The sequence below is a fragment of the Ovis aries genome, chromosome 20 (genome assembly GCF_016772045.2).
Source record: "Ovis aries strain OAR_USU_Benz2616 breed Rambouillet chromosome 20, ARS-UI_Ramb_v3.0, whole genome shotgun sequence".
Classification (NCBI taxonomy): Eukaryota; Metazoa; Chordata; class Mammalia; order Artiodactyla; family Bovidae; genus Ovis; species Ovis aries.
In genome coordinates, this window is record NC_056073.1 from 24,111,470 (window position 1) to 24,128,674 (window position 17,205).

The 17,205-nt window shown below is 41.6% G+C and overlaps 1 protein-coding gene across 3 annotated transcripts in view; it reads right to left on the reverse strand.

Annotated features, from left to right (window-relative positions):
- Positions 1–17,205, reverse strand: part of PKHD1 (PKHD1 ciliary IPT domain containing fibrocystin/polyductin) — a 454,852-nt gene that overhangs the window by 386,480 nt on the left and 51,167 nt on the right. For all 3 annotated transcript variants that reach the window (XM_060403704.1, XM_060403705.1, XM_027959080.3), the window contains exons 27-32: positions 15,770–16,042; positions 13,258–13,388; positions 10,771–10,906; positions 6,362–6,557; positions 5,602–5,669; positions 1,702–3,297 (exon numbers count right to left, since the gene is read on the reverse strand). In XM_060403704.1, the coding sequence (XP_060259687.1) occupies positions 1,702–3,297; positions 5,602–5,669; positions 6,362–6,557; positions 10,771–10,906; positions 13,258–13,388; positions 15,770–16,042 (2,400 nt within the window). The remainder of the gene's footprint in view (positions 1–1,701; positions 3,298–5,601; positions 5,670–6,361; positions 6,558–10,770; positions 10,907–13,257; positions 13,389–15,769; positions 16,043–17,205) is intronic.

A 17,205-nucleotide genomic window follows, 5' to 3' on the forward strand; every position in this document is an offset into this window, starting at 1 on the left:
AATACTGGAGTGGGTAGCCTTTCCCTTCTCCAGGGGATATTCCCAACCCAGAGATTGAACCCAGGTCTCCCACATTGCAGGAGGATTCTTTACCAGCTGAGCCACCAGGGAAGCCTAAGAATACTGAAGTGGGTGGCCTATCCCTTCTCCAGGAGATCTTTGCAACCCAGGAATCGAACCTGGGTCCCCTGCACTGCAGGCGGATTCTTTACCAACTGAGCTATCAGGAATAGTTCCATAAGTTCTCCCCTTTTGCTGCAATTAAAAATGCTGCAATGAACTATATACTTATATGAATAAAAATGATGTAAACTCTTAGACATGGAATTACTAGGTCAATGAAAAGTAAATTTTTAGTTTGGGAGGATATGGCCGTATTTCTCTCCAGAATATTGTTGCCCTGCTTAACACTCCTACCTGCTGTTTAGGAAGTATGCCTACCCAATTCGTAAAGTCAAGACAATATGTTTTGCTTCAGTATGAGAACCAATAAAGGAAAATGCCAGTTGAAATCTCTAGTCTATGCTGAGATTCCAGTTTCTCCCACCTTCATGTCAAGTCTAGGTGGTACTTACACAGCCACCTGACCAAGTTTTTGCCAGGGTACATTCTTACCCCTGCTCTCTTGCCTAAAAGTCATGGATTCTTAAAGAGTTGAAAGGGGAACTAGGGAGGAAAAACCAGCCCCAACCTTTTATCAAATAAAAATGCTGAGGCTTAAAAAAGTTACCCAGCTAAGATAGTAACAGACTTAGAAACAAGTCCAATCCCTATAGTATCTCACCCAGCTGAGGTCGGACACATTTGTTCCAAAAAATGGATTGGTACTCCCTCAGCCTAGGACCCTGCTCCGTGACTTCTAAACTTTATGCATCACAATCACGTTTGAACTATCTTAAGTGTGTTTATGTGCTGAGTCACTTCAGTTGTGTCTGATTCTTTACAACCCCATGGACTGTAACCCACCAGGCTCCTCTGTCCATGGGGTTCTCCAGGCAAAAATACTGGAGTGGGTTGCCATGCCTCCTCCAGGAGATCTTCCCCACCCAGGGATGGAACCCACATCTCTTATGTCTCCTGCACTGGCAGGTGGGTTCTTTACCACTAGCGCCACCTGGGAAGCCCCATCTTAAGTGCAGGAAGACATTAAGGGAACAGAAACCCAAACCTTCACTGTAAGAAAAGGCAAAGCACACTGCAGCCTATCTAAAAGGAGAGAAAGTTCAACCAATGCCGTTGTACTGCACAATTGGCCTGTTATTGATGGAGTATGAATTCATCTGTGAAATGGTACAAAATGATAAAAATTAATCATATTTAATACGTTTAAAACAATTCAAATTGGCAAATAGGTCTAAAAATAGATGAAGGCATTTATGCTCTACTTAAATGATCAAATTATGAGCTCTTACAAATGGTATTATTTAATTTAAAACACAAATTAAAGTGGGTTAATGCATCAAATTAAAAGACAATCAAACACTTAGAGAATATGCACAATCTCTTCAACAACAACAAAAAAAGCCTCATAACTGGAGCATGACAAAGTTTTAGGAGGAAGCTGCGACTGTAAGAGGCCAACCGGCTTCTTTCTTCTTCTATTGTTCAAACTGATGCTGATTTCCTACCTTGTAGAGTGCTGAGAGGAGCTGTTAATTCACTTACATAAAGAAAGCTCTCTGCCTCATCTGTCTGACTTACCAAAATTCTCGGTCACTGCTGTAATGGTCACTCTGGAAGTGAACACCAGGACGGACGAGGCCCACCCTCTCATGCGGTCGTAACCTCTGACTTGGTACTCCCCGGTTGGAAGAGATGGGACCACACAGTGGAGAAGGGTATGGTTGCCAGAGACACCCACACAAGGGGACATCCCAATAAAAATGTCTATGTTTGCAGCTCCTGAGATCCGGGCTACCGAAAAGGTTAAAACATCATCAGTCTGAGAAACAGAGAGCAATTCAGGAGTGAAGGCGCTGCTGTAACCGATGACACCCATCTGATAGGAAGCTCCGTCTACCTCTATGTCCAGGGCAGCAGAGCCATTCCCTGCAGGAACAGCACATTGGATGAGCTCAGAGCCGAGGCTCACGGTCAGGCAGGCCTGCTGACCAATGTAGACTAACGTGGAGTTCAGTCCCTTCAGGGCAGTGCCCTCCAACGTCAAGAGGCTTCCACCATGGAGGCTGACATTCTTGGGGAAGTAATGAAACACTTGAGGCCAAACATGGAAGTGTCTGGAAAAGTTACTAGAACAGGCATACCCATATCTTGCATGTAAAACAGATAGGTAGTGAGGTCCAGGGGACAAGTCACTTATCCAGCATGCCACGTGGCTTGCATTATGGAAAGTCACAGTGCAAGCAAGACGATCATCCACAAACACCACTGGCTCATCAGCCGTGATACCTAACCTCTGACCCCTAACCAGCACTGTCGTCAGAGACCCACTGATGTTTGTGGTCCAATCATCCATGATAGGAGTTGTCTCTTCACACAAGAAAAGAGTACAATTCCCCTGACACATGCTGGGAAGTCCATTCACCAGGACAGTGACATTCAGGGTGAAGGAAGCACCAGGCAAGGGATCACCCACGGGGGTAATCCGGCAGAGGACTGTCTGGTCCCCAAAACTCAAAATCACACAGGTAAAGGGACCCGAGAGGTCAACCTCCACTGACCCCCTGCTGGAGCGGAAAGCCAAGCCCCTCACTGTGAGAACAGTCCCTCCGCAAGTGGACCCGCGTGTTGGGAAAACGGCGGTTATCTGAGGCATCACCACCCACTGCCGGGACACCGCAGACATGTCAGCAAACCCCATCTGCCTCTGGTGGATTTGGAGAGGATACAGGCCGGCCTCCAAAGTGTCAAGAGGAAAAGTACACCCAGCCAGGCTCAAGTTGCTCCCGGGAGACGGGGTCTGGAGATCACAGCTCAAGTTACCCAGAAGGACCACTGAGTCGGAGAGATTTTGTCCCTCCACGTAGAGCCTCAGGCTCTGATTCGCAACTTCTCCTCGCATGACGGTGACCACTGGCGTTGCTGCCACTTCGTACATGAAGGTGAAGCCCTTCCCCACCAGGCGAGGCGAAGGTCGGTGGGGGAAGGGCTTGCTGCCAGCCCAGACCTCCACAGGGACTGGGGCGCTCAGCGGCAGGGGGGCTGGCGGCGGGGTCTCACACCAGACGCTGGTCTCTGTTGAGTTCACAATGTCACAGGACCGACTGCCCACCAGCACCCAAAGCAAAGCTCGGTCCCTGCTGAACCCTCTTCCTGAGATGCTGAGGATGGTCCCACCTGAAGCACAAATATTAAGAAAAAAACTGAGAAGCAGGTATTTCAGAACTAGGAACTCACAGCAGCTGTGTGAGCCCCAGCACAACTAAGTGAAAGGTGGGGTAAGTGTTAGTGAAATTCTTTCGCCTCATCCCACCAGTGTTAAATGTACGACCATTTTGGCAGGAGTCAGATGGCATGAAATTCACATGGCAGTAAAACAACACAAATTATTCTATAAGAAGAATGTTTATAAAATTTAAGACAAAATATATTTTCAAGTATATTTATAGATCCTAGACAACTTCGACACTAATGAAAAATTAAATTTCTTGACGTGCTCTCATCATCTGCTGTATTGTCATACATGCTATTCTACATTATTCTATATATTACCATGTAGAGAGAGTATATGTATAATTCATATACACATGTATACAACATATACATTAATAAAAAATAAAAAATCTAGTCTTCTTATCATCTGTTGTATTAACTGCCCTATTATTCCCTATTATTCTCTGTATTATTATGCAGAGTATACGTATATTGTTCTATATATGGCCAAACTAACAGCATATTAAAAAGCAGAGACATTACTTTGCCAACAAAGGTCCGTCTAGTCAAAGCTATGGTTTTGTCAGTAGTCATGTATGCATGTGAGAATTGGACCAAAAAGAAAGCTGAGCACCAGTTCAAATTGATGGATTTCAACTGTGGTGTTAGAGAAGATTCTTGAGAGTCTCTTGGGCTGCAAGGAGATCAAACCACTCAATTCTAAAGAAAATCAGTCCTGAATATTCATTGGAAGGACTGATGCTGAAGCTGAAATCCCAATACTTTGGCCCCCTGATGCGAAGAATTGACTCACTGGAAAAGACCCTGATGCTGAGAAAAATTAAAGGCAGGAGGAGAAGGGGATGACCGAGGATGAGATGGTTGGATGGCATCACCGACTCGATGGACATGAGTTTGAGCAAGCTCTGGGGGTTGGTGATGGACAGGGAAGCCTGGCATGCTGAAGTTCATGGGGTCGCAGAGTTGGACACAGCTGAGCAACTGAACTGATATTCAACTAACACCCTGATGAAAAATTAAATTTGTTGAATTCTTCTACTTATCCTCTATATTAGTCTATATAATGTTTCAGTAATCCATATATTGTATAGTCATATGTGTATTTGTATGTCACATATCAAGAGCCACTGAAGCATGCTTGTGATTTTGCTGCTCTAGCCATATTGTCTCACTTTCTAGTTGAGGGCCAATCAAACTCTCGCCACAGAACAGGGATGCGAGCCATGTACCCCTTATCATCACCAAATCAGCGGTAAGGTAAAGCAGCTTTTAAAAGGACTATACTATGTTCAAAAAGGATAATGTACCTACTATAGAATGCAGGGAACACTTTGATACTCCGTTAATGGCCTACATGGAAAAAGAATCTAAAAAGGAATGGATATACGTATATATATTCACTTTACTGTATACCTGAAACTAACGTACCATTGTAAATCAACTACACTTCAATAAGAAAATTCTAATGAACAATGTGCTATTTCATGCGCCGTCACAACGATTATCACATGCAAATACATGGCTTTCTTTCTTTTTCCTGAAGATGAATCGTTTTCTGTATTTCTCTATTTGTCCAGTCCTGACATCGCCCATAGTGGCATTTGTGTTTTTTTTTAATTAGTGAGGTATAGTTGCTTTACACTGTTGTGTTAGTTTCTGCTGAACAACAAAGTGAATCAGCTATTCATATAAATACATGCCCTCTCTCTCGGAGCTCCCTTCCACCCACTCCTTCCCATCCATCTCCTGACTCTGTCTGGTCCTTCATCCACATCCCAGAGCAAGTAAAGACATCAGAGACGCATGTCTCCTCTCCTTGCATAAGCAGTATCGAAATGCTAACTCAGGAAGCTCTTCACTTGTTCTCTGCATTTTTTTCAGTTGAACTGTACTCGGTCTACAACGTCATGCTCATTTCCACTCATTTCTGGTGTATAGCAAAGCGATTTGGTGATATGTACTCAAGATGTGCCACTTTTTAGATACTTCAGCCCCTTTCCATTGAAAAAAAAGAAAACTAGACACACCTATTTTTCATAAAAATTCCTTAATTTTCTGAACTCACTGGGCTAAAGAATCCTGAGTTTCACACACTCCAAAGTAGACCACTCAGCTCCCAGGGCAGGGCAAACTGCCTCTCCCTGCAGCCCCATCTCTAGCCTCACTAGTTTATTAATCCAGGAAATCTGAATAGCCAGGGAGTAGACCTGCAGAATACATGAAACCAGTCAGGCCAGAGCCACTCACCCACAAGGGACCCACAGCGAGGCTGGATGCTGAAGACTTCTGTGATGTACTGGATGTGAAGATCCACCCTACAGAAAATGAGGAGATGGTCATGAAATAACTGAAAGTCAGGAGAAAAGAAGGCACAAAACAGCAGAGATGTGTATATTAGAGAAGAAAAGAGAAATGGAGCGGTGATGGAAAGCCTATGAGACCAGCACTGCCCACCAGAGAAAGAGGGAAATAGTGTAGAAAAGAATCTGTGGGGGACGCTTTCCTGCACGGGCATCCGGTGGGCACATCAGTCTCCCTGAGTTTAGCTACTTTCTGGAATGAAGTGAGGGAACTTCCGGAGAAATGCTGGGCAGAGGGACTTTAGGGTGAACAGGACTGAGAACAGCTTGTGCAGTAATTGACAGCATTTATTCAAAGCCCAAGATACAGTCTAATTAAAGGTCTTAGTGAAAGCAGTCTCTTATTAAGCACAGATTCTTCCTCCTGACATAGAGGTGCCCACCCCACCCCAGCCCAACCAAGAGACATGACATCTTAGCTCCAGAAAGTTCTCTTTTCCCCAACTAGTAAGCCAAAAATTGGACTTGAGAGTAAACTGTCCTGTAAGATCTCTAAGATTTGTTCAAATTTTAGGATTCTAGTGTGTTTATCTCTTAACTTCAGAGGAAGAAGAAAAAAAATAATGACCTAACTCAAAGCTAGAATTCTTCAGCTGAATCATTAGACCATCAGGAGAGCTATAATGAATGGCAGGAGTCCACCTCACCCTTGTGCGTGAATGTGGACTCCATTGATGGAGACTGAGATTCCGTGGAGCCCGGCAGGCAGCGGGGGGAGCACCACCTCCAGGCCCTGAGCTGTCTGCGCTTGGACCCAAGCCCTGGTGTCCCCAATGCGGACTTCAGCATCCAGATCTGTGTGGTTCACTGGCAGCACCATTCCAATGGAAAGGATCTCACCTCCTGTGTTGAAGAAAATCCATTAGCCCCTGTGAAGTGGATTAGTGCTTCAATCACGTATTCAATTCTAAAACTATCTTTCTGGATTAAACACATGGTCAGCACTGTGCATAATACTCTAATCAAGAGTTTTAATGTCAACCTGATATTTTTTCATGAAACTTACAACTCTTTAATGGAGCTACAGCCTATAACCTCAAGGGCACAGAAAGCAAAATTGTCAGAATGATTATACTCAAGAAGTACTAGTTCATCTCAGTGTCGAGGCAAATCAAGTAGTTATGATGGTCTTCATAACCAGAAAGTAACACCTCGTGACCTCTTTTTTAGCCTCCACTTCTCTGAAGATGAAAATCTAAAACTCTGTCTCCAGTATGCACTGAGCCCCATAGCAATGCTATATAGGCATTCAGTCATTCACAGGGAAGCCTGGCACACTGCAGTCCATGGGGCTGCAAAGAGTCGGACACAACTGAGTAACTGAACAACGACAATTCACAATTATGGAGTCCTTTCACCTATACTATCCCATTCGACCCTCACACTGGCCTGATAACAGTATTCGGACAGTTAGCAGGACCAGCATTTTGCTTTTGAGGAAACCAAGGCTCAGAAGTCTAGGTCTCAGAGATGATTAATGGAAATGTGAGGGCCTGAGCCCAGTCTTGTAAATATCTCAATGCATTTTTAGTTTATTAGCAACTCTACTAAAATGCCATGTATATTATGAGCATTCATTGTACATGAATAAAATGAATACTTCATTTTATCTCAAATATTTCTTGAGTATAAAGAAGAATATGCCACAGAGGCACAAAATAAGTTAAATATGGCCCTTGCCCTCAAAGAACCTCCAAAGTTAATAAAAATAGGTGCCGAAAAAGCTTCAGAACAAGACAAGCCATAAAGAGGTGTAAATTAGGCATGGCATTGTTCAAATCAGAGCCACCGTCTGAATATCAAGAAAGGCCCTGTGGGCAAGATGGTGCCTGAAATTCAATTTGAAAGATAAATCCCAATAAGGACTGATAGAGAGTCAAGGATTTACAATTTGATTCTAAAAACTTCAGTTTTACCCAAAGCTTTGCCTTTTATAGCAATTTCTCATTTAATCACCCAGTGACTTGGAGAGAAGGAAAGAGAAGGGGTGACTTCCTGGAATTCCAGGTACATGTGGACACAGGTAAGGATTGTATGGAAAGAGGCCAAGTTAAAGATGGTTCTGTGGCTAAAGAAAGCTAACTTCATTTTCTTCCCTGTTCCACATCCTCTTTACTTCTTCCTGTCTTCCCAACCTCATTTCTACTGTCAGGTCTGAAGCCTCAGTGTAGTGAGTGCAAAAATTTCAGGGTTGACTGGGAAGACATGATCACAAGGTGGCCGGAGCACAGAACAAGATATATAGAGATGGTGCTTTGACAAGTTCCATAGGTGGGGAAATCTGCCAGCTGGAGACCTTCCAGAAGCATCAATCAGAGACTGCCACCCAGTAGAGGAGGAGGACAAAGAACTCCTAGGGGAGAAAGAGATCAGAGAGGCAGCTTCTATGCTCCTCACATAATGAGTCACTCAGCATCCCAGTGGGTAGTTTCTGGGTCAGAGAGCTTTGCAGGGTGGTAATGGCTCTGAGTCCTCCAGGTTGATCTGATCTATGGCTATCAGATGTTAAATGCGTTTTTGTAGGGTGTGTAAAGCAGATAGGCTCTAGAAGGTTAAATAAATATGCTTGTGGGCGGTGCAGGGATGGGGGAGGTGCTTCCCTGGTAGCTCAGACGGTAAAGTGTCTGCCTGCAATGCAGGAGACCTGGGTTCCATCCCAGAATTGGGAAGATCCCCTGGAGAAGGAAATGGCAACCCACTCCAATACTCTTGCATGGAAGATTCCATGGATGGAGTAGCCTGGTAGGCTACAGTCCATGGGATCACAAAGAGTCAGACATGACTAAGTGACTTTCCTTTCTTTCTTTCTGTCTTTAAAACAACTGGTTGTGAAAGAATTTGAATTTGGCATTGGCGGAATTTTCAGCTGATGGATTCCCCCCCTGCTTAAAGGAGGAAGTCACATGAGGCCAGTGTACAGAGGTCATCTTTGACCCATTTATTCCACATCCAGTGTCTGGCTGAATGATGGTGTTCACTTCAACAAAGCATTTATTGAGTGTTTACCCCATGTTAGTTCCTGGGTGGGCTAGGTACTGTTACCTACTCTATCTCCATTTTTGCCAATTGCCTTGAAAGGATTATTCCCACCTAACAACTGGAGACACTAAAAATGAAGAAAGCTAAGGGAGTGGTCCAACAGCTAAGACTCCATGCTCCCAATGCAGGCGGCCGGGGTTTAATCCCTGGTCAGGGAACTAGATCCTGCACGCTGTAACTAAGAGTTCTCATGCCATAACGAAGATCAAAGATCCTGAGTGCCACAACTAAGAACAAATAAACGAATATTAAAAATAAAGATGCCAGCACCCTTTTCATTAAAAAAAAAAAGGCAAAAAATTTTAAGTAACTTGCCCAGGGAGTGGTTCAGTTGGGATTCATTCAAATCTAGCGCTGATGACAAAAACCACACTAATGGTCCCTCACATCAAACTCTTTCTCCTCCCTCCCCTGCTCCTCTTTTCTCTCTGATTTCTTCTTGATGCTGTTGTCATCATCAGCATCAGCATCTTCTTGATGGAGATGTGTATTAATACCCTCCAACTTTCAGAACAGACTTTCCCAGTAGGGTACCCCTCACTTGGGGTTTTATAACATGTTCTTCTTTATTCTGCCTGTAGAAAGATCTCAATGCAAGTGGAAATCCTGCAAATAATGCATCATGTTGTATATATCAATAACATGAACTCCTTGGGCTCTTGGTCAATTGTCAAGCTAATATGAGATGCCTTTGAGGCACTGATGCAATGTATTTATTCTTTTCATTATAGGTGGGAAATTTTATTAAAAGCCAAAATCACTGAAATCTGAATAGAACACAGGGCTCCCTCCTCCCTTTTCTACTTCGTTGGGAAGAATCTATACCACTAAGGAATTTTACACACTTTGGTCGCCTCAGGCAGCAAATTCTTCTTCTGCACTATCTGAGCTGAATAATATTGAGAAGCTAAAGGACACCTCCTTTATTTATGTACTCTTGAGCAATGGAAAATGAAAATACTACCAGAAGGATGGAGTCCAGGCTGTTTCTTTGGGAAATTTGATGGTCTTGTATAATAAACCCTTAGACATGTCTGCCATAAACTCTGTCGTCTGGCATTCAATTAACCAAAACACCACGCTACCTGCTACTCTTCCAAATCTATACAGACATGATAATAAATTGTCATAGTTCCATCCTATTGTATCATCTAAAGCATCAAAGACTAAGTCATTTAATGCAGTTGGAATGTTAAAGAATTCATTTTTTCTATACATGTCTCTCAAGGAACAAGTTCATCAGAATATACTATTCTCTAATCATATCAAATAACTGCTACAATAGGAACTGCTGCCCCAAATGCTATTTTATAGTAAACTATAAGTGGCTGGGTGCTTAGAATCTGCAACCAGCTGGCTTGAGTTCAAATCCCTGCTCTAGTATTTATTACAAGTAACATCTTAGACAAGTTACTTATTGTCTCTGTCCCTTAGTTTCCTAATCTGTAAACTGAGGCTAATAATTCTATCAATTAATGACAAAGATTAATTCTAATTATATGTCTGTGCTATTATTATTGGCACATGATAGGTGCAATAAACATTTACTGAATTTTTACCATTGAATTCCCATTTTCAAGATAGAAATGGTTCTCAATTTTACAGAGAGAAAAGTGTATATAAGGAGATTTATTTAATGATGGCTAAGATGAGAAAGAGCTTCCCAAGTGGCTCAGTGATAAGAATCTGCCTGCCAGTGCAGGAGATGTGGGTTCAATCCCTGAGCCAGGAAGATCCCCAAGAGGAGAAAATGGCAACCCACTCCAGTATCCTTGCTTAGAAAATCCCATGGACAGAGGAGCCTGGTGGGCTACAGTCCATGGGGTTACAAAGAGTCGGACAGAACTCAGCAACTGAGCACACAAAGATGAGAAAATCAGTCTCCAGGTTTTCAGAAAAATAACTTCCATCCAAAATATAATACTACATTCATTAAAAATTAATAAGGCCATTGTTTGCCTTTCTTATAGGATCAGTGGTCTAAAATGAAAATCTCCTCGAGGATGAGGTATTTTACCTGCTATGCCACTTCCATTTCTGCTGAGAGACACGATTACTGGATTTAAAGAGGACACATACGTAAACGCCATGGCAAAAACCACAGAACGGCCCCCCAAGATAACAGTCACATTCATAGTAGGTCCATCTTCCCCCTGAAAATTAAATTTTAAAATCAAAACTCTGCAAATAAGACTGATGTGAGTGAAGTCTATATAGAATTAGTTTAAAAGATTAATTTCAAGAAAATTGTTTTTAAAGAATATAATTGCTACTTTCAAGTCGCTTTCTCTCTCTTTCTCTCACACACACAGTGAATAGTACTTAGAATAGGTAAGGTAAGTGCAGTATCTAACAGATTAAAGAGTAAATAAGAGTGATTTGCAATTAACACATCAATTGGTTCTGAAAAAAAAAGAGCAATTTCAAATAAACATCTATATCTTGCTAAACTATCCATCAAGTATGAGCATACGTTCAGACATTTAAGCACTCAGAAAACTTCCCTCCCACATTTTCTGTCTTGGACTATTTATTACAGATATGACCTCAAAAAATAAGCAATAACCAAAAAGGAGAAAGAAATTCCAAGAAACAGTGAATCTATTCAGGAGAGCAATCAAGGGAAACACTAGGATGAAACCTGTAAAATAAATCTGGAAATCACCAAGTTAAATTGAAGCAGAAGAGAAAGCATCAAAAAAAAGAGCAACTAATATAAAGAATTTTTTTTAAATACAGAGTATTTTTATTACAAGGAAGACATGTAAAAAAAAAACTTTAAGAAAAAACAAACTATAAAACATATATATTGCCTGATTCTACCATTATCATTTAAATAGTTTAATAATGTAAATATGGTTTATTGATTTAACCAAAAAATGGTTCTGTAACTATAATCAAAGGAATTGAAAGTAGTTGTTTCAGAAAGGGGGACTTGAAGAATGGGGAAGTGAGATAGGAAAGAGAGCGATTGTTTTATCATTTTCTTTTGAACTTTGCATGCATTGCTTGGTTCAAATTTAAAAGTTGATTTTCCTATATTTATTCTCTCTAGTGAAAGAAATTCAATCAGTAGAAATTTTACCCATTAAAATAGTCAATATACACTAAAGTGCTGTTACTCAATGTTGGCCAAGGGATCAGAAAGCAGGCACCCATGTGACGATGAGAACATTAATTTAAAAAGAGTTTCAGACAACCGGATACCTGTATCAAAAGCTTTATATGTCTGTGTTTTTATATTGGCACATGGTGAATACACAATAAATACAGGAAACTTTGGAAATTATCTAAATGTCCAATAACAAGAAATGAATCACAATACAAGCATATGTTAGAACTGCATGCAGTTTATATATAAAAGCTAATATTTCATAATATTTGAATATTATGAGATGAGATTAAAAATACGAGACCAAAGATCAAAGATTGTTCTGAACTATCTCTTCTTTCAGAGATCTCTATTGTTTGGCAGACAGCCTTCTTTGAGGATCACGGATATGCTAGGAATGTTGATGGCACTGAAGTGAACTCTGAATAGGAGGTTCAAGCTCAGCTGTGAGCATGACTCTCTCCCACAGCAGTAGGCAAGGGCCTGGACCCAAACCTCTAGTGCCATCTATGAGATCGAACCAACTGAAGAGAGATGAGAAAGCTAAGGGACTTGCTTCTAAGGGAACAGGGAAACAGTAAGGAGTAACTAGGATGAACTAAGCTATTTATTTCATAGGAACCAGACATCCCAGGGCTGAGTAGTGGCTCAGACAGTAAAGAATCAGACTATAGTGCAAGAGACCTGCATTCAGTCCCAGGGTTGGGAAGGTCCCCTGGAGAAAAGAAGGGCTTCCCAGGTGGCGCTAGTCGTAGAGAAGCTGCCTGCCAAGCAGGAGACCCAGGTTCGATCCCTGGGTCAGACAGATGCCCTGGGGGAGGGTATGGCAACCCACTCCAGTATTTTTACCAGGAGAATCCCATAGACAGAAGAGCCTGGTGGGTTACAATCCATAGGTTTGCAAAGAGTCAGACGTGACTGAAATAACTTAGCACACATACATGCAGACATTCTAGAATATTCCAAGTTTCACCAGTCCCATCCATGCCAGAAAACAAAATTGATGATGAAAACTAAGCTGTTTGCTTGAGAAAGAAGCAAAATTATAAGATAGATGTCTTGCAAACCAACACTCAGAATGTACACTAGATTAATATATTTACTCAGTGGCACTAATATTCTTTAAGAGTGTGGACTGGGACAGTCTGGTCATTTTCTTTTAAAAGATATTAACTGATGCTAATTACAAGCCACACTGGTGGGGTCAGCTTCCCACTTCATAGCAGAAGTGCGTCCATGTAAGCAATACAAGCAAACATGCTCTCATGATGAGAAGACCATGTCAGTTAACTTAGTTCTAAGAAATGATCCACTGAGAACCTTACACATAATTAATTGCACTTTAATAATGGTCATCTACCCAGAAAGGAGATGTCAAAAGATTCCACTTACTTTGGATGGAACTTTGCACTGGATTCTTTGTGAGCTGCTTGTAGTGACATTAATGACGCAAGACTGGGATCCAAATAACACCAGGTTAACATTATCCAAACCAGAGCCTCGGACGGTGGCCCAGAGACCTCCTGCAAAGAAGCAACACTTTCAGATGGGACACACAGCTGTGCTAGTCGACAACCCATACAAGAAACAGGTGAAAGAAAAACATGAAGCTGCATAGTCAAATCACAAGGCACGTTCAAAATGCAGAAAGAGACTGGAGTTAAAGATATAAACTGCTAAATAAGGTGGGAGATACAGTGACTAGAGGGCAGAGAAAAGGAGATATTTGAGAATAAGACATAGGGATACGACACAATCATGGAACAGAGAAATAAAGTAAATGATTTTTGAAAACTCTTTCTGCTCAAGATTTTTAAACATCATCCCTGTCAATTCTATAAAACTTAAACTCTTTTCATAAGAAAAGAGTACAAGAGAGGAAGTTTAAAGTGGAAGAAAGAACAGTGTCCCAGAGGCAGGGCCTCAGACTGCTCTGCCACTTACAGCAGGTCATTTGCACTACTGTCCCTGAATTCACTGCTCTCATCTCCTTCATCTTCTATTTTTTTTTTTTTTAATTTTTTGCCATACTGCATGGCTTGCAGGTCTTAAGCTCCCCAACCAGGGACTAAATCCATGCTCTCCACAGCAAAAATGCAGATTCCTAACCACCAGATTATCAGCGAATTCCCATTCCCTCATCTTTAAATGACAGCCTTAGCCTTTCCAGCTTTGTGATACGGTACCACACCAACAAGGTTCTGGTTTCCATGATGATACAGAAGTGACTGTCATCAGCACCTGGTGTCATCAGGACTCCTGTGCTGACCACTGAGGAGCAACTATAGCAATCGTAGTGTCAATACAAGGAGGGATGGCACCAGTCACACTGATATCCCATTTGGAGGGCAGCCCTTGACCCATCTGATGGACAGGAAGCCCATTTCTCGTGGATGAGCAATGACTCTGGTCTGCCATCTCTCCAGAAAGGGATACAGGAGAGGCAGTAAAGCCACCAAATAGAGATATATCAGAGTGAGGAGATGGCACATGTGTCAGGGAGAGAAAGGAAACTTATACAACCTGATGGAGGCCTTTCAGTAGCGTATGACTGATTGGAAGATTACCTTGAAGTTAAAGACATAAATATGCCCTGAAGATTCAGGGCATGACCATAATAGACTTCTAAGGTAAAGAATAACACTGAAGAAGAGCCAACATACAATAGCAACATAAAAGATACAATATCTGGAAACAATCTGGACAAGAACAATTCAAGAATATGAAGAAACTTGAAGAAAGCTTTGAAATGCCGCTGATGAATCTAACAGATAGGTTAAAACTTAAATAAGAAAACTAAAGTAAATGTACGGAAAGTGAACATCATAAGATGGCATATCTTTCTGGGTTAAACCGAAGCACCAGTGCAATTATGATAAAAATACTAAAAAAAAAAAATTACATTTAAATTAAACAAGCTGATTTTAAAATTCAATGAAAAATAAATGCCAATAGCCAGAAAACAAAATTCCAAAAATAAAAGTAAAGGGATTTTCGGCTGGACATTTAAAATATCTTATAAAACAGCTCTATCTGGAGAGATCAGGACGGCAGAGAAGAAGGATACACAAACACAAAGATACACCTTCATGTGGAGCAGAGCTCGCTGCTAACGACCTGAAGGCTGACAGAAAGCCTCTTCTACAACCAAGGCTGTAAGAAAGATCTACACCAAGTCGGGTGGCAAGGGAGGAGAAGCAATCAAGTCACAATCCTCATAGGGGACAGAAGAATAGGGGAATGTCACAGGCTTGAGGACACTTCCAGGGGACTAAGGGGTTCAAGCCACATACTGGGTACCCCAACCCAGAAAGAGGAGTCCTGAACGGTGTCCCCCTCAAAATTCATGGGCTGAAGTCCTAGCCACTTGCACTTTTCATCAGGAAGTCTTGAGCAGATCACTCTTCTCTTAGAACCACTATTATATCATCTGAAAAATGAGGATATTAATTCCATCTTTCAGGCAACTGTTAGCATTTAGGGTGTACAACTGCCTAGAAGAGGTGCTCAGTAAATGATACCAGGCCCACCCTCATCATTATAAGGAAACTAAGTCCCACAGAGTATATGAAATATCTAAGGTCACACTTCTGACTTTGACAGGCACATGTCCCAAATCCCCACCTAGTGTCATTTCCACTTGATCAGATTGTCCCAGTGACTTAATGATTGACCCCGTGATGCCTGACACCATCAACCAAACTATGGTATTTTATGTGGCAAGTGACTTCATTTAAGGGCTCAAACGTCCATTACTCATTAGAAGAAATGCTGATGGCGGAAAACAAAAAGCTGTGAACCACAGTGGATACGGAATTTATTACATGGCGAGACTAGATTCCTGCAGGTTGGCAAGAACGAAGGTCTCAGAGCATCAGATGCAATGCAGGTCCCCACAGATTACCAATGTCTGCAGCTCGGGAAGGCTCCACAGCGTCCAGTCTGGGCTCCACATTTAAGAAGAGGCCTCCTCCACTGGCATTGATGGCAAGACCAGAGGGTCTCACCAACATCAAGATCTGATGCACTCCAACAGGCAGCAGGCTTGTCTGACACACCACGTTTGTTTGGTTTGAGAAAATAACTTTGCAACTTGTTTTGTTTACTGTAACCTGCAGGGCCTTGTAGTCACCAGAGAAACTAGTTCCAGTAATATAAACCAGTAGGCCAACAGCATCTTAAAAGAAGAAAGAAATCGTCTCTCAGAAATATCACTCCATTTATGAGAACTCTGTCAAATATCCATTGCCTCTCACCTTCCTCTCTCAAAATTCAAGGAATTGAATGCTGACTCATACATTGGAATCTGTGTTTATTTTAATAGCCTAGAGCCCTCCACTTAAATGTTCTTAAACTAGGAATGACAAATCACTAATCAGTTAAAAAATGGGGAAAAACTAAAGAATATTTCGAAACAAGGGACAAAGAATATACAACATTTTAAGTCATCAAAAACCTACCATTTCAAATCATGACCATTTCATTTAGATTAGCTAAAAGTTGCCCTTTTGTTGTGCCACTAAATATTCACCCCATGAGCTGATGTACTCTCTATTCAGCCATCACCAGGGACATACCCTCCAACAAATCACTCTGATCTTAAAGTTCACACACAGAAATAGTAACCCCACACCCCGCACACACTCATGCAAAAGAAATAAACCCACATTTATGGTCATCAAAGGGGAAAGGTTGTGGGAGGGATAAATTAGGAGTTTGGGAGTAACACTTACTTACTACTATACATAAAATGGATAACCACCAAGCACCTGCTGTATAATACAGAGAACTATACTCAATATTTTATAATATCTATAAGGGAAAAGAACCTGGAAAAGACTACATATATATATACATGGAAACCTGTTTTTTGAATGTTGGCTTAAAACTCAACATTCAAGAAACTAAGATCACAGCATCTGGTCCCACCACTTCATGGCAAACAGATGGGGAAACAATGGAAACAGTGACAGACTTCATTTTGGGGGGCTCCAAAATCACTGCAGATGGTGACTGCAGCCATGAAATTAAAAGATGCTTGCTTCTTGGAAGAAAAGCTATGACAAACCTAGACAGCATATTAAAAGGCAGAGATATCATTTTGCCAACAAAGGTCTGTCTAGTCAAAGCTATGGTTTTTTCGGTAGTCATGTGTGGATGTGAGAATTGGACCATAAAGAAAGCTAAGCATCAAAGAATTGATGCTTTTGAACTCTGGTGTTGGAGAAGACTCTTGAGAGTCCCTTGGACTGCAAGGAGATCAAACCAGTTAATCCTAAAGGAAATCAATACTGAATATTCATTGGAAGGACTGATGCTGAAGCTGAAACTCCAATACTG